The sequence below is a fragment of the Diachasma alloeum genome, unplaced genomic scaffold, assembly GCF_001412515.2.
Source record: "Diachasma alloeum isolate Michigan unplaced genomic scaffold, Dall2.0 Dall_scaffold_00336, whole genome shotgun sequence".
NCBI classification, from domain to species: Eukaryota; Metazoa; Arthropoda; class Insecta; order Hymenoptera; family Braconidae; genus Diachasma; species Diachasma alloeum.
The window spans coordinates 717,348-736,322 of NW_021680475.1; the positions used below are offsets into that span (position 1 = coordinate 717,348).

Below are 18,975 nucleotides of genomic sequence, written 5' to 3' on the forward strand. Positions count from 1 at the left end.
GATGCTGACAAGTATAGCATAATCTCGCATTATCTAGAATTCCTGGAATGTCATATTGAAATACTATAAGTTATGGTCTGCCTGTCATAATAGTTGACAAGTGGACTCCAGTGTCGGCGTTTTACTTTGAGCAAATTCTGTTTGTAACAACCCCACCCAAGTCCATGATCCTTGCAATGTCGTACTGTCTAGCCTCAACTCAATGGTACAGAAAATTTACAATTTCACATTTTTTACGCAATCGCTTATGATTAACGACTCGTGCCAGACATAGTTGCATTAGATGTCACATACGCACCGTAAACCTGGACGAGTAAATTGAAAATATTCTCGTGATCGAACTGCATTGCAATGTGGAGTGCCGTGTATCCCTGGAAAATAAGAGAGAGCGAATGATAATAACAATGATGATAATAAAAAAAACAGAGTCATGAGGTACATACAGGAGAGGAGGGATACAAGACAAGAGATGGAGGGAAATAAAGTGCGGCCCCCTTTCTGTCTACATTTTACAGTCCCCTGCGTGTCTGACGTGCGTCTCAGTTATATGCGTAAGAGGTGAGAGACAATGAGGAATTAATAATTAAACCGTTTTATGAATATTACCTGGAGCGTGTGAAATCTACGTTTCCGCGTGATATCACGAATGTTTTCGTCCCAGCCAATGCGAGAAAACGGGGTGCGCGGGAATGGGATTTTTTTTCCCGCATGTATCGAGGTTTTGTAATTACATGTATACAGTCTCCAGAAAACATATGTAAGTATTGGTATTGTATATCGTGGCGGAACCTGTCTGTTTCTTTTCCCTCTCGTGGACAAATTCATTGTAATTGTGGCGTCCATGGCTCTCATTGTCTCCACCGTGAACGTGGGCGCTTTGAATTAATCGCTGTTGCGAGAGAGTTGGACATCAGTGCCGACTGAATCGATTCCCAGGATTTCTAACTGGAGTTTTTCAGTTTCTACGATTGATAAAAACTATTTCGCTTGAGATTCAAATACCATGTATAGTTTTGTACTGACTAGGCTATGGTTTTGGAGATTTTGAAAGAGTTAGTTTCTAAATTAAGTTGCATGAGGAAAATTAAGTTGCATGAGGAAAATTTGGAAAGATCAATCATCATCTTGGAAATTACATTTATGTTGATAGGCCCGATAAACGGCGATTCTAATCTAGCTTTGCACGACCCACAAACTGTTTCGATTTCGAAAAGAGAATCATAGACCCGGTTGCACCAAACCCTGTTATACCCAATTAAATCTCAGTGTAAAACTTATCCTCGGGGTCAATTATATCGTAGGGGTCATAATTTTTCAATATTTGACCTGAAGGATAATTTTTTATTTACCCTGTTGCCCGATTTGAATTAACACTGATTTAACTTTGGGATTAAATTTTATTTTTTGTTCCTGGGATAAATTTGAGACTCTCCCGAGTAAAATAATCCATCGGACATCCAAATTTACTTTTTTTATCTGACGTTTTCGTTACCCGGAGCTGGTGCAACCGGGCCTTACAGTGGAAAATTGATCGTTTATGAAGTATAACAATCTAAAAAAAATTAAAAAATCTTTTTAAAAAATATGAAAAATGTTAAAAAATTGCATTTTTCAATTATTTGCTGAATTTTGCGAAGCGGGATGGATGCGGGATGTGCACTTTGCGGCCGTCGGGGCGAAAAATCTTGACAAAATGTTGGGTAATCTAGACCAAGTCTGGTTCGAATGAAAGCTCCGATGTTGATCGCAAATTTTGAAAAGAATTCCAATGAAGAAAAAACGGTCAAAGTCCTTGGATGTCCTTAAGGGGGTACCAAGGACTGTAAAACTTGAAAATTTTCGATTGATGAGGAGGAGAATTATTTTCTCACGATCTACTTGAGATAATGAAAGAAAGAATATTTAATTTCATTCTATAGCATCTAAGGAACATTACAAAAAAGAAGTTAAAATCGGATGAAATTATGGTGGGGAACATTCCAAACCAAATGTTGACGTAAAATGTCGTTATTGGCCTTCGAAATCATTCTAAAAGCCTGATAAGTTGATGTGAAATTGGATGAAATTACATGGAGAGAAATTTTCTAGAAAAATTTTAGTACGAGTACTGGAAAAAATCACAATCCACTGGCTGTAAAAAATTATAGTGCTGTTGAGGTAAAATTTCTTGATATTTCTGGTAAAATCTCTGGCGATTTCTGAGAAATTTTCATAGAAATACGGGGAAAAATTCACATTTTTCCCCAATAAAATTTCTAGTGCCGGCACCGAAATTTTTTCCTGGGCGTAACTTTGCGCTTTTTTTCCCGTGCTACCACTAGAATTTTTCTAAAAAATTTCTCTCCGTGTAGATTCGAATGGAAATTTGATGTTGAACTGTAAATTTTTAAGAGGAATTGACCAAAAAATTGTCATGGAGCAATAGTTTACAAGGAATTCTCAACAACAACACTCCTAAAATGAAAAAATGTCACGGACATTTCACCTCCCCCCTCTGCAATACGAATATGCACCCCTTGACGCAGGGGTTGCGTGGCGGATCCATTCACTCCATTTTAAAGTCCACTGTTATAGAACCATGTAATATACGACGCAGTATGCTACGTCTTTTTTCCACCCACTGTGCAGCCCACCCCAAACCCCTTTTTTCCAACTCCTCGCGGAGTCCTTCACTTTTAGCAACACGTGTGCATGTGAGCCACCGGCAAAGTGTCGCAGAGGCAGTCACATTCGTCTCCCTCACCCTGGGTGCTCTCCTCCACCATGCCCACCCCGGAAAATATATAACAGTGTATGTAACTTTTTATACTTTTGACAATATTTTAAAGTAACACGGTATCCGAGACAATATCGCGACTTTGTCTCGCCTACTTTTATTTTCAATTCACTCCCCCCAATTTTTTTTATACTCTATTTCTTCCATTTTACTTTCAATCCGTCACACATAAGATGTAGAGAGGTATCAGGATGTCTCTGTTCGTCGTACAGTTGAAAAACAAGACATCTGCCGGCCACCAATATTCCTGGTGTGATATTACACTGCAGAATTCTTCAATTTTAATATTTCTCCACATATATTCCCATCTAAAAGCCGGAGAGTGCTGAATCATAACTCTTCCAACTTTTCCCCTTTTCAAAATTTCTTTTCATTTTCACTGAAGAGATATAATTCGCAGATCGACGCTTGGTCCTTCAAAACACTGGGAGAAAATACGACCTAATATCACGAAAATAATTTACTGAGATCAGAAAGTAGAAAATATAGTAAATACATTCATATTAGGCTTCAGAGAAAAAATTGGGGCTCTTTTGGAATAAAGCAGTACAATATTGAATAGACAATTAATTTTCTCGTAGTGAAATAATATTTTTAAAGCGGCAACGAGCGTTTGGAATAAGGAGACGAAGTAATTTTTTTCTTCTGAACTCATTATTGCGATTGAAAGAACAAAAGACAGTTATATTATAGAAATGTCTGGAAGTTTTCTTATGGATGAATTCTAAATTTATTCAATACGAAAGTCCCCAACTCACGATTCACTGAGTAATGGCTGAGAAGTGAGGAGTTGCTAGCGATTTATATCACTTTTATATTTATTGTCCCTGAAAATCAGTGGCGTTACTCTGAAAATTAGTGGTAATATCACCGAAAATTTGTCACACAATCGCTGAATTTCAGAGTTTTGTACTCACTGAATTTCACAATCGCGAATCCCTAATAATTCAGGATGAATGTCTGAAAATCAGTGACATGTTCACGACAATGAGCGACATGTCGCTGAATATCGGAACTTTTTTTCGCGAGACAATACTTTGGAGGAATTGTTTCGGTTTCAATGAACGCGGAAATTTTTGGTCCCATCTCAGTCTCGAAGTACACAGTATCGACTTTTGTCGTGATGACTCCGAGTCAATTTATCTCACCTCGGTTTCCAGTTTTTCGCGTTTTTTCAATGTAGAAAATCGAGACGAGATAAAGCGAGACAAAACCCAAGATTTCACATTAAAAATACGAAAAACTTGAGACCGAGATAAGATAAATTGACTCAGAGTCATCACGAGAGGAGTCGATACTGCGTATTTCGAGACTGAGACGAGACCAAAAATTTCCATGTTCAGTGAGACCGAGACTATCTCTCCAAAGTATTGTCTCGTAAAGTCTCTCATCACTACCAAAATGGTTGCAGACTTCACTCATTTTACGGAAATTGTGTTCCAAAACGATTTGTCCTCAAGAGATGCTATATTCAGTTCAGAAGTGGTAAACCGGTATAAGTCGATTTTCATTATTGGTCAGTTTTCAATAAATATCTCGGAATCTAAGGGAAATAGCGAAATTGTTGTAATTTCCTTTTTTGTAGCTCTCAATTCGCTCCACAAAAAAGGTTGTGACAAAAATTTTGCTATTGCCCTTAGATTTTGAGATATTCATTGAAAACTGGGCAATAGTCACAATCGACTTATACCGGTTTATCACTTCACTACTAAGTTCTACAAATTAACTTTGAAATATTACGTCATCGTTTCTGTCAGTGTACAACTCATCAAATTTCGTGAAAAAAAATCGTCCCCGAATGAATAACGAAATCCGCATTTACAGTAGTTTCGGGAGATGCTGAAGGGCCACCGGGTGGATGCTCTGCCGGTGAGCCATGTGGATACCGCGGGGACGAGATTGCATTGTCGTGGCTGTCGCACGCCACCGTATGGCTCGCGAAGGCGCCACCCGGGCGCGGCTTACGGTCTCCCGCGAGACGGTCAGGTATTTTTTACCCCTTTATTTTTCTCTCCCTCCTCCCTCCCCCCAAAGGATTAAATGCGAGTCGATCCTATACTCGATAAGCCGGTGGAGTACCGCTCCTCTCTCGGTATATCGGTGACAGATTAAGGCCTCTCGATGCTGAAAATCGTTTCCACTCTCGCCATAAAATGAAACCATTGAAGACTAAAAGCTGGCGGATGAAAAGAGATGAATAAAAATGCCTTCAATAAATTCCTTTTTTCTGTCACCGTGGTACAACATTATTCGTCGCGTATACAGATCACATTGAGATAATAATCGTTCGTCTTTTAAACTCGGTTAAAGGGATTTGGGGTGGTGGAGACTGAGAGAGAGGCAGAATGAACCCAATGCACTCGCCAGTCTCAAGATGAAAAGAAAAAAGGAAAAACAATTGAGGTAAAACGCGTAAGCGAAAAGACGGCAGAGCTTTCTTCCGATAATTGGGTACACGGAATGCGACTCCTTTTTCTTCGGTTCGTTTTCAAGACTCTCCCCCAAGTACCTCTCCGCCGTCTTAATCCCGTCCTCTTCTTCATCCCGCGTCGTTATACATTCTCTCCTACAGTTTGTCGGTTATGCGCACACGGAGACTTGAGCTATTGGGTGGGATGCGGGCGTAACGAGATAATTAATGTCCCCGAGTGGAATTAGCGATTTACATGAGGGAGCCACAAACGTAAAGGGGGCGAGGAGAGTTGTGTCACTCTGTCTCTATCTTTCGGGCGGTCCCCGAGACGACGACGAGCGGCGGAGGTGGCGCGGCGTCGACAGCCAGAGCTCGGGCTTACACCGTTGAAACAAATGAGCCGAACCTCACTCCAAAACTCAGCCCCCAAACTACCACCAAGAAGACAACTCCCCGACAAACCCATGTCCGAGGGCTTTCTGTGAGTGGGATTTCAATCGCGAAAGATGTTCTGTATTTTGACGATTTTCTTTCTTTTCGTCACCTCACGCTTTAGTCGGGTTGTTAGGGAAAAGTATCATTCACGACTAGTAAAGTGGGGTTTTTACTCGCGTGGAGATGGCATCCGAGCCGAAGGCGAGAGCTGGCCAACCATGCGAGTAAAAAAAACCCATGGCAATCGTCCTGAAATATACTATTTATGTCACTAGGCCCGAAAACCGCGAAACCGAGCGAAGCGATCAATTAATTATCAATCAATTATTAATTGAAGTAATCAATTATTAATTATCTCGTGTCGCTCGCTCTGATCGCGGTTTTCGAGCCCAGTGACGTAAAATATGGTATGTCACACGGCGATAAGAGTATTATCTGATGAATATGATTATAATCCTCGCCTTCGGCTCGAATTATAAAGTCACATTCGTCAAATAATACTTTTATCGCCTGATGACATAATGAACTCTTGCCAAGGAAGCATTTTCTTGGGAGAAGAATTTATTTTATGTCATTAGGCCCGAAGATCCGCGATTGTAATTTTGCTTCGCTCGGCCAGATCGCGGTTTTCGGGTCCAATGACATAAAACATTGTGTGTCACACGGCGATAAAAGTATTATCTGACGAATATGCTTATAATCCTCGCCTTCGGCTCAAATTATAAAGTCACATTCGTCGAATAATACTGTTATCGTCTGATGATATACACGGAGAGAAATATTCAATAAAAATTACGTATCTTTTCCGTAATATCAGAGTGAAATATGGTTGTAGGAAATTTTACGGAACTGTCACGGAATTTTTCCAGTGTTCCGTAAATTTGATCTGAATCGCCTGTGAAAAATTACGATACCGTCACTTAAATTTTCTGAGTCGATTTCGTAATCGGTGAGCGGAGTGAGGTCCGGAATTTTTACTGAACATTTCTCTCCGTGTAATGTCCTAGAATTATACGCACGATAACTTAACCCTTAAGTGGTCACATCACCAGGGAATCTCCACTAAACTATACGCATCCTATTTACGCGACTTACACGGTATGCAATTTTCAGTCGAAAACCGACTTAGTCTGAAGGCCTTTTTCCTACATTGATCGGTATTTGCTATTGTTCAATGGTTCATTCGGTCGATTTTCAACCTAAAGTTAAACAAAGTGAGAAACATTTGATTTATAAGCAAACAAATTATTCATCCATAAATGCTAAAAAAGGGAGATCCCGCCCTGTGCTTAAGGATCAAAACTAGAATTTTTAAAAATTCTGTGTTGACACAATCTACAGTTTTAAGTTCCAACGATTGCCGCATATTTCATAGTTTTTACATCTTTGAAAATTTTGGTTGACAACAGTATATTGTGCACCAAGGGAAGAAAACAGGACTTTCCGATCCGCGTGTGGGTTACTGCCAGAGGCGAAGGCGAAGGCCATAAACACGCAGTTTGGAATGTTCTATTTTCCTCACTTGGTACACAATCTACTGTTCCATGCCCAAACAATGAGAATTTTCCCGAAAGTTCCGCACGTTAATTCCTCACGAACGGGGCGCTTTTGTTAGGAAGCGTGTCAGACGCTTAATATCACTGAAATTTGATCGCTTTTGATGAATGGATAATAGTAAAACCGATGTGGAATTGAATCTACAGTATCCCTCCTGCCAATGTTGCTTGTTTGGTTAAATTCAGTAGCGAAGCGGTAATCCGGGTTAAATCGATTTTGACTATTGGCCAGTTTTTGAAGAATATCTCGGATTCTAAAAGAGATAGAAAAATTTTTGTCATAACCTTTTTTGTAGATGCAATTAAGTGTTATAAAAAAGGTCATGAGCAAAATTTCGCTATCTCTCTTAGGTCACGAGATATCCGTCAAAAACTGAGGAAAAGTAAAAATTGACTTAACCCGGTTTACCGCTTCGTTACTGAATTATTATCCATAGTTTCAGAAATATTGAATTTCCCCGGTGGCTTGGCGCAATGGATAAGTTCGTTCCCTCACATGCGAAAGGTTTCAAATCCCGGCCGGGTAGAATGGTGCGATCTAACCATTTAAAGTCTTGATTATCATCGCAGTATACCCTAACCGGGTTGAAGCGATGTAAAATAACGATAAAAAAAAAAGAAATATTGAATTTGAAAGAGAGCTGTCCATTCAGACCAGGGTCGCCGCCTGGCAAAAGGCAGCGATTTTAAAGTATTTCAAAGTCCAACGACTGGCTCGTGTCGACCAAGGTTTTCCATGGTTTCCCTTGGTCACTAGGAGAGTCTGTACGTGGGGTACAGCTCCTGGGGTACAATGCGACACGGTTGGAGAGGAAGTTGGCCCATGAAACCGCAAACATTTAAAAATCCGAATAGGGTATATACGGCAAGGAAAATAAATAAATAAATAAAGTCCAACGACTGCCAATTTTTCTGAGTCTATGAAGAACTTGGAAGAATTCGACGAATAATTCTTCAACATTTCGCTCGGTATTTGGCCTCTTCACCTGTTCTCAATGAGCAGACGAATGTAGTTGTTAGATAAAACGCGTTAGATAAAAAACCGATCAAGATCGTCTGTTTTGGGCCGTAATATGCAATTTTCTCCAACCGACTATTCCTGGACAAATCCGGTCAAAAACCGATCAAATTTTTCAACTCAGGCCTGCTCGAAACACGTAGAATATACTCGCATGAAGCCTGAAACTACTTGAATCATGATTTTTTTGGGTGGGAAGCCCATAGTGAGCCAATGGAAGTCGTACAGTGTTTGTCGCAAGCCGCTAACGAGCACACCGAGTGTATCTTTCTCTTTCTGTGTGCGCTTTGGCTTATATAAGTCTTATAAAGAGTAAAGCGGCGGACCACACGCATCCGATCCTATCTGGCGTCTTCGCCTGGCTCTTTCCCTTCCTCCTTCGAGGCACTCTGCACTCTCTCGAGCAACTCCCTTTTGTCTCAACGGACGTGGAAATATCGGTTGAACTTACCCCATTCTGTCAGTCACCGAGAACAGAAAGAATATTCTAATGAAGGAATTTAATTTGTGACGTGAGTTTTGTTTTTGTTCGGTCCTCGATGAAAATACGGACTTACCGTGGTGTCGTTGACGCTCTTGATGTAATCCTTGTATGTCCCAGCGATGAGTTTGACAATGTTTTCATCCCCGTGTTTGGCTCCCCAGTGCAGTGCAGTCTGCAAATATAAGGACAAAGCAAAAATTGAAATAAATACAAAATGAAGTGAATTCGTGGAACGAAGCAAAACATGAACGAATAAGTCAGCCGAGGATTCAGAGACGAGACGCGAACAGCTGTTACTCGATGTGTGCCCTCGTGTCGCCAGTATTTTGAGAATAAGTCGACCCTGCAGGAAATACTCGGCGAATTAAACGAGGTGCCACGTTAACTCGGACGGCTGAATGAATTGCTACTACGTACCGCACTCGGGTTAATACTTTCGATTGTTTCATTTTTTTGTCATGAAAATACACAAAAAGAAGGGTAAATGAGGAGAAATAAAAGGGAATTAATAACAACGGATGGAATCTGCACATGTGGATTATCTTTTTTTTTGTATCATTCTAGAGATTTCAAAAGAAAAAGAGATTTTTTTCCTGACGGGGGTAAAAAAATACTCGCCGTTGTCTGGACTCTTGCAAATTAGAATTTAAAGTTCTATGCATGGAGCACATCATACGAAAAGAGGAGGACTAGAGTAGTGTACAACCCAGTTTTATCCCAGTGACTTTATTATCTCTTTTTACAGTCACCGTCTCATTCTATCATGCTGAAAACCATGGGGGACTACTTGCCGGGGCAGGCTCATTAGCGGCACAGGGGAAAAACTCATCCTAACGAAGTAGACGTACCTAATGACGAGAGACAAACGTGTGCGTTGGCTTGGTACATATGAACTCTATTTCTCCTGCCCGCACCTCTTTCGTATACCTTGCATGAGCATTGCTCACTAGGTATTACGATGTTTTATATTCATCAGGGGAATTAACAAGCGAAGATACTAGATCTGTGTAGGAAAATTAAATCTACACTTTTGTCGTCTCATTTGATTTTTTTTATTAGTGCGCGGAGAAAAAAAATGCGGGGAATTATCCCTGGTTTTTAAGGGCTCTTGATCCTAACTCGCGTTGGTAAAGTGATGGATTTCCTTTGTCGGATACCCCTGATTGAGAATTGAGTCGCGGTATCTTAAGGTATATTCCTAGACAATACTGACCAAAAGTTAGTCCCCATGGACTTCCGGAAATATTCTAAATGACTTAATTTATTTGATGCTCATAAGTTTTCTATCGTCATAGGTTGGTGATGGAGGCAACAATAACTGTTTGAAACAAATAGGCAATTATTTGTTAATTAATTGCTTGAATCAATTAATGATGTTTTTTAAGAACATCGTAATAACCGTTTTGTTATAATTATTATTATCTCCTAAACAGGGTAATACAGCTATTTAACATTTTTTTCAATAGCTGGGGACTATTATATATATTATTTATGAAAAATTCGTACTACATTGATAATAATGGGTTTTGACTCCATTGATGCCGTTGATTTCAAACGACTTCACTGTTGAAAATTTTCGGCTAAAATTTCCTGTACACTTCTTGGAAATTTCTATGATGTGATAGTATTCTACCGCAATTTCAAGGAATGTTGTTATTGAAAATTTATTTTGTTGAAAAAATTAATGAAAACTGAACATTTCAGTTCAATTGACCCATGAAAATTGATATAAATCAAGAACATTCAGATCAATATATCATTGAATTGTAATTAATTGACAATTTAGCGTAATTTGGCGCTGACTATTCAGGTGTTGATTGAACTTTCAAATAAGCCTTGAAATTCGCGTTTTCTTGCTGTCCAAAAATTGGAAAATCCAGTAAATTATCAATGAAATTTGAAATTTTACCATTTTTTACTTTTAATTTTAAAATTATTATTAAGCTGTCGATGGAATTCCATTTTAGTTCTAACAGTGACGTTCAAGATTGTTGCAGATGATGATCCAAAAGAATTAAAATCACTTGATTTCCATGATATCGCTTAATTTAATTAGTGAAAACAGCAAAGTAGTATATTTAAATTGAATAAACAGTTTTTGAAATATAAACAAAGATTTACTTGAAGACTTTAGCAGTTAGAAAATAAATCCTTCTTCAAGCGGCGAAGAGAACGAGCTTATCAACATGTCATATAACATAACAATGATATTTGAATCTAATATAGATGTGTATTGTATTTAGATTTATTTGGAATTAATTATTGATTCCATATAATTAAGACATTTTCATCAAAATAAATATACGAATTCATCAATTTCCAATAGAAAAAGTACTGAAGTGAATTGAAAAATCACAAATAAAGAGTTTAATTCGATTCAAAAGCGCGATTTCTCTGGCTGTGAGTAACCCCTCGATTTTTTAGATTTTATTTCTAGACTTTTTCCACGTGATTATGCTTTCTTTTTCGTGTTTAATTAGTTCCTCCCGTAGACACGGGGCACGTCGTCTACTTCAGGCGCTAACAGAGTTTTATGAAGGACAGACATCCCCACGCACTTTGGTTTTTCCTTAATTTGTGGATGCCGTCGCAGTCCTGTCCAACGTATATAACGTTTGCGCGTTAGTAGCGGTATCCAGCATAAAAGAATGGTATGTCGTAGTACAACCCTGACACCCATGATATATATCTTTCTCTTCCCTTTTTTTTAGTCACTGCATCCCACCTTTTCACGTTTGCGAGACTGTGGACCAAGCAGAAGCCCCAAAGAAATTCCAATGACCAACACCTCGCAAAATGCCTTTGTCTCTTCTGGGATAAATAAATAAAACTAAAATATTTTCATTTCGGGAGATATTCATCGGGGATGAAGAAATAGTGACTAGAGAACCTTTTCAAATTCCATCGGACGACAAAAAAAAAAATGAAAGTTTTAATTTCTTCTTCCTTTCAATCAATTCGAGATTCAATTATGAAACAGTTTCTATTCCGATTAATAGTTTCCACGGAGAAGAAAGTCGCGGAAAAATCATCGAGAAAATTACGGGAGATTTTATAGACCCAACGGTAAAGCGAGCAAAGTAAGATGTAACTCAATAAAAAGATATTTTTCTTGGAAGAAATGATAACATTCGTTCAGTAAAAAAATGACATGTGTAGAAGCAAAAATTACGGCTTTCTGTACAATAAAATTTCTCGCACCTGTACAGTATTTTTTTTAATGATACGAACGGCGTGCAAACAGACGATAGCGAAAATTTAATATACAGCATCCGGAGAAGAAAATCGATCACCGTCACAGAAAAAATCGTAGACATTGTGTAATTATTTACATCCGCTGGCACCATTTTTTATGAAGTTTCGGTTAACGTTTACTATTTCCAAACAAATCACCCCACAATCAGTAAAATTTTGGGCTCAATCGAGAAAATTCACTGTTTGTCTTGTATTTCTTCCCTCGATATCGAGAGAAACAAGTGGGAAATTGCCTTCGTTACAGCATAGTCCATATATTTTTTCTAATAAATTTCGGCAATTTGCTTATAAAAGGAATTTCTATGACGAGGTATTTTAAATTGAATTTTATGATTCATTGAATTCAACATTGCCCCAACGTTGGCAGCCAATATTACCCCAACGCTAAAATTTTTTACCTTTCCCTGAATATTGAACTCAAAATTAATTTTATCGCCAACAGATTATGCAATCAATCTCATGATCGAACTTGGTCAAAATGGCATTGGGACGAATATTTTAAATCATAATGAGATTCATTTAAACAATTATTGGCTTCCCGATCCAACGGGAGGAAGTTGTTGTAATGACCCCGAAAATGAAATTTGCACTGATTAGTTTATGAAGATGATCATCTCAGCGGTTCGTTAGTTATTCGCATAAAACGTATGAGAAAAATAAAAAATGAGTTTCCTTAAAAAATCACCAATTTTACCGAGAATAACGATGGGATTTGATTTTTTTGCTACGATCGATGCATCTACATGTCATTCGATTTTGATTGGATGCTGAGCAAAATCGTCTCAGCCGTTTTCTCGATATATCCGGATAGAAATGTCAAAATTTGCTTTTCTTCTAATAAACAGAAAAAGGGGAATTGGTCGGAAAGTTACCGGTTCGATCCGTAATGGGTCACACCCACTGCAACCCATACGCAATGGCAACGAGCGAAGCGAGCGACCAACCACCCAATTGAATTCCAATCCACCCGCAATGGGAGCGAGCGAAGCGAGCGACCAACGACTCAATCGATAATTGTATTCAGTTATCGTCGAAAAACGTCGGTCACATACACACATACATACTCGAAATTCTGAGGCCAAAATTAGTTATCCTGACACAAAAAACTGGAAATTTCGGATTTGACGAATACAATACCTCAATTCAGAAGCAAAGACTTAGAACCAGATTCGCTCTCCGATTTTCCAACTCTTCCATTAATTTTCCTCAACATTTTTCTCCGCATTATGAAATCATTCCAATAACTTTAATGTTTCCTCATGCGGAGAAAAACTTTCCCCTCCACAATGTGAAATCTCCTTAACTGATTAAACCTCTGGACTTTCGGGGCCACATAGAGGCGAATTGCTACCGAGAGAAAACGTTAGTGTGTCGGCACGGCATAGGTAGCGCTCACCTCGCGTACCTCCTGATGTATGCAAGCGATACAGATATCTCCGCGAAGGAATTTGCGTTGAATTAGCGTATAATCGTCGGGCCCGATCTGCCTTCATACGGAATCCCGCGGGCCGCTTACACGTGTCCAAGGGCTGTATTCTCTGCGCGAACACAATATTTAGTGGCGGTCCCAGACGTTGCCGCCGCGTGGAAGAAGGCTCCCGTGGGACCACGCGCAAGGTATGCCGCACCTCCTCCGCCCTCCAGTGACATATTTTTCGCGAAATATCTAGTTAAAATAACAGCAAAAAGAGCAAAACTGCACAACTGTACAAGAGTTGTTATTTCCGCCGAGATCAAGAGGTTAACGAGTTGACCCAGTGAAGACGTCTGAAATAGCGAGAAATACAATTCAATACAATTGAAATCATCACCGGAAAGAGAGGCCCCAAGGTGTCATTATCAGAAATGGATACGCAGACGGAAATAGCAGATTGGCATGTTTAGAAACTCCTCGTGTATACCTGGATATTCAATTGTCGAGGTAACACCCCGCGATTATAAAATACGATATCACAATGTTATCCCTTCGCCATCGCCATCGTTTATAACTCGGCTTTTCTACTGGCCGGTGCGGTCGCGCTATCCCGATCGCGCAAACGAGCTGTGTAATCTGTTGCATACCGAGAATACGCCTCTTCATAATGTGAGTATTTAAAAGAAACACAAAACACGGTGAGAAATGAGAAGGAGAGAAAAGAGCAAAAAACGTCCCATACGAATGCATCACTTTGTGGCAAATGGATTCAGTTATGTGGATAGAAGAGAGTGGGATACTCATTGCTGGCAGGTGCGGGCCTCTCCGTCGAGCCGAGACGTGACAAGACATTGCCATCAGCTCGGCCATTAGCTCGTCAGTTTGATTCACTCGAGCGAAGACGATGTGTGGTGCTTTGGTTGGGGATATCCTGTGACGATTCTATTTGTCATTAATGGGGATAATTGAGAAGATGGTTGCACTTGGGGGAATGACAATTGAGTGAATAAATTAGTTGTTAATATTTGTGGAAATAATTGACTGGGAGGTAACGGGCACAAAGGCCATGTCTTGATTCGAGTATTCAATTGGTTGAATCATACGCACAGAAAAATGGATCTTTGGAATCAAATAAATATTTTTATTTGTAATTTTTTACTTATTTTAAAATTACTTTTGTTACAAACGAATAAAGATGTTTCATTAAGAAAAAGGATTAAAATTTTTTCCCTGAATTTTCTTGATTTTTCTGAATTTTCATGCAATAATTGAACTGAAAAATGAAGTATTTTAGTTATTTGTATTTTGATTTTCATTATTTTTATTTGGTATTTCAAACAGAAAATCAATGAAATATTTGCTTCTTCAACGACAAGATTTCCTAAAATTTTAGGGGAAATTAACAGCGATTAAAAATTTCGGGATTTGACGCAGAAAATCCAGACGACAATGTTTAACAGTACAGAGCAGACGAAAAAAAACATGCACAGTTTAGTAGTAATTTTCAGGGCAACGATGTTGAATGCGATTTAGGAGGAGGATAATTACGAAATTGTGAACCTGAATATTCAGTACCAAATTACACTGCATTTGGAATTAAGTGAAAATTTAAGAATATATTCACTCGGATTTTTCTCATTTCTATCAATTTTTTGGGACGAAGTGAACTGAAATTCAGTTCCAGTGGGTTTTCCCGTCAAATTGTAAAGTTTCAGGTGCGACATTCCTTGAACTATCAATGGATTTGATAAAAATTCCAACAAGTGTATCGGAATATTCCACCAAAAATTTTTTACAGTTCCTGAAATCTATTTCTGATTTGAATCTAGTCGATCCATTGAAACCCTTTTCTAATTAATGCATTTAGAGTTAGAATCGATCTTTTCGTATTCGATTCAATGTAGCACTGTTGAAAATTATTACCTAAAATTTTCGGTAGGGGAGAGTGGGGTAAAATGGACACTTTAGACTTTTGTTTTAATTACTCATAACTCAGAAACAAATTTATCAATTCAGCTCAGTTTAGGCTCATCATAAAAGGAAAGAATTGTTCTTTGCAATGAAGAGAAAATTATTAAATTTTATCAACATTTCAACCCGTTATTAACATGTTAAAAAAAGTGAAAAGTGTCCATTTTACCCCAACCTCCCCTACGTTTCTCCATCAAATTTTGCTCAAATTGAGTGGAAAAAGTTCTGGTTCGAACGAATCAAAGAACTGATTCGATTCAAGTCCATTGTTTTTTCCGATGCACCTGGACAGATTCCACCCCACCAACGATCATTGCATTCCAACTCTGTTAATCAGGAATAATGAACGAGCATGCACCCCCTAAACTCAACTTCTCCCAAGCATTTTCGACGTGAACGGTATTTCATTGTGGATTACTGGGCTTATACGATTTTCGTTCCAATCGCACGGCTAAGAGCGAGTAGGACAGAATCCCGTTGTGACACGTTTCACCCCCTCCTAACCTTAACCTCCACCACCACCACCACCTCCTCCTCCTCCTCCTCCTCCCCCCAAAACCCTCAACATTTCACACCGTACTTTTATCCTCCCCAGTCCTGGAATTATCAGGGCCACGCGCCATTATATTTCAGTACATATGTACCGGTTTGGTAAAAGGCAATCGGTGCCCCTCCGAAACGAGCCCGCAAAACACCCGTTGTACGCCTTGCTGGCGCTTTTCGAAAGATATAAATCGTCCCGCATTGCTTTTACCTGTTGCCATTGGCACCCCTTCCCCCATCGGTATTATTCTCTCTTCCAATGTACCACCAATTTTTTCCCCATTTTTCCATTGAACTCCTTCTACACAATTCCGAGCCAATCGATTTTGTACTTGAATTCATTCGCTGCTCGGAGGATAATTCTCCTGGAGAGTACATACGGAAGTTTTCGACTAATCACGGAGTATTTCATATGCTGAGAGAAAAGATAAGGAAAGTTAACTTTCCTTACCTTTCTTTACCTTTCTTTTAAATGCATTGATAGAAAGGATTAATTATTGCTAACGAATGGATTTGGTTGGAAACGAGGATCTATTCGGTCTCACCAAATGTTCATTCGTTAATAGTTAAGAAATCAGTAACGAAGTGGGCAAACGGTTTAAGTCGATTTAATCTTTAGCTGAGTTTTCCAGAAATATTTCCGAATTTAAAGGAGATGGGGAAATTTTCATGATAACCTTTTTTGTAGAGCGAATTGAGTGCTACTAAAAAGGTTTTGAGAAAAATTCCGCTATCTCCCTTAGATTTCGAGATATTCATTGAAAACTGGCTAATAGTTAAAATCGACTTAAAGTACTTCCTCAGTGAGTTATACTCGGTGAAAATTTCGCAATTAATTGAAGACCTAAAATTTGGATCAGATGTTGTTGAGTACATGTAAAAACGTTTCCCACAATTTCAAGTATTTTTTCCACGCGAATTTTTGAGATATGCCTCGACAAAAACTTTAAAAAGACAAAAATTGAATGTTTGACGATGGATATCTCAAAAATTTGCGTGGAAAAAATACTTGAAATTTTGAGCGTCGTTTTTACATATCCTCAACAACATATGATCCAAATTTTAGATCTTGAGTTCAGATTTTAAATGAGCCATTCGGTAACTATTAATAAATATTCCTTTCGTCATATTCATCTCTACCATTCATTAATAATAATTAACGAACCTCGTTTATAATAAATGAATCATCCCATCAGTGTATGAATTTTCACTGAAAAATTCCGCTCATTTTGTATAAAAATTGATACGTTTTTTGTTCTCCTTTCCATTTATCCGATAGAACTTGGAGGTTCACCAGAGGAGGACATTGATCAATTGAGATCAGTGGCTGGAGGGATGGGCGAGAGAACGAAGGGGACGGTGGAAACTGTAAGCTGCTTTGGAAAGCGATCGTACCGAACGTCGGAGGTCCAGGGCGATTAGGTAAACCCAGGATTAGTCTCAACGCAACCCCTTTAACCTCCCGGCATATCCTCTCAGTGCATTCGGTGCAGTCGGGTTCGATTGCGTCTAGCCCTCTTCGCTAATACTCTCATCCTCCCTCTCTTCTCCAACCTCATTTACATCATCCAATTGGCATCACTTCAATTACACCAAATGTTGAGGAACACTTGACATGGGTTCTTCTGCTCTCTTCGGCATTGATAAAATGTGGAACTCCCCTGATCATAAACCCTCCGCCAATCTTCTCTCTTATACTGGAGAAAAGTGTATGCACGTATCCGCATGCCGCGAGATTTTATCTTCCTCCCCAGAGAGTCGGCCCTTTGTGCGTTTTTTGTTGGAGAAGAAGTTGCGTATTTATGCGAGGCGATCCACCAGCAACGCCACCATACGTTTTACTCTCTTTCATTCGGGTTTTTTTTGCTTTCGTTGGACTTCAGTTATTCTCTCCCTACGATTCATGACATACCTGAAAAGCGATGGACCTAGAGTCGCCTTTTGCATTCGATCAATAAATTATACGAGATCCCAATCGACCTGTCGTCCACTCTGTACTTCATCGCGGAGATTCTGGATGTTATTCATGGGGAAGTTATGTTGAGGGGCTCGTTGAAAGGCAATGGCAGATTTAAAATATTGAGATGTCTCAATTTTTTGTTGAAATCAAATTTTATCCGTTGAGTTGGAAATTCTTTGGCTCATCAGGCGATTTTATCATGTCATTCAGTGGTTGTGGCGTTGCCGATGCTCCGATCTACGTTGATCAACATCAGGGGGACAGAACGCGAGATAATTATCAGAGAGAACACTTCTTGTGCACTTTTAGACAAAAATCGAAATTTCAGGGACAGTTAATAATAAATTGCAGGAGTGTGACAGTGATTTCGCTTTAGAGGAATAAAAAACAGAAGTTTTAATTTTACTGGAAACTTTCATAAAATCGGATTTTGTTTCTTTTTTTTATTCATATATCTTTCCTAGTGCTATTACCGTTTTATAGGCTCCCCATTCGTCTGCCTTGCTTCTCCCAGTTCTCTCTTTTGATTTTTTCTACGTTACCATGGGCCGTCTTACTCTTAACTGTACCCCATTTGGGCAGAGAGTGCACGGGGAACCGTGGAAAACCCCTTGTCGTACAGCCGGCCGATTGTGCAGAGCCCTAATGTGCCCTTCTGTCACACTGACTAGAGGGCACATTGGGCTACTACACAGTGCCTACCTTCTAAAATTTTTGGGCGAAGGTGTCCCTCCACGGAGAGAAATTTTTTAGAAAAAGTCTAGTGCTAGCACGGGAAAAGAGGCGCAAAGTGACTCGGGTCTACAACTCGGGCTTTCAATTGAAGGCCCGAGTTGAAGACCTGAGTTTGTAGCAGAGATGTCAGACAAGATATGAATGTTTTTTTGGGCTCAAATGAAAGAGCGGGTCGAGAAATGGTGTGCTAGGGCCTCTAGAGATGGTTTTGAACCAGGGGAGACTCCTAGACCCCACTGTTCTATACATACTCGTAGACCCCATAGTCCTCCTAGACAATGTTGTCACGACTCTGCTTTTCAATTGAAAACAGACATCATCTTTAGAGACATTTGTCATGTTTAGAGGCATTAGCACGCCATTTCTCGACCCGCTCTTTCATTTGAGCTCAAAAAAACATTCATATCTTGTCTGA

The 18,975-nt window shown here is 39.3% G+C and overlaps 1 protein-coding gene across 1 annotated transcript in view; it reads right to left on the reverse strand.

The window, feature by feature from the left end:
- The window catches only part of LOC107040506 (ankyrin repeat domain-containing protein SOWAHB), a gene marked incomplete in the record, with an annotated part of 115,781 nt that overhangs the window by 7,534 nt on the left and 89,272 nt on the right, over positions 1-18,975 (reverse strand). The window contains 3 exon segments of the mRNA XM_015260621.1: positions 299-371; positions 8,650-8,655; positions 8,756-8,854. Coding sequence (XP_015116107.1) covers positions 299-371; positions 8,650-8,655; positions 8,756-8,854 — 178 coding nt within the window.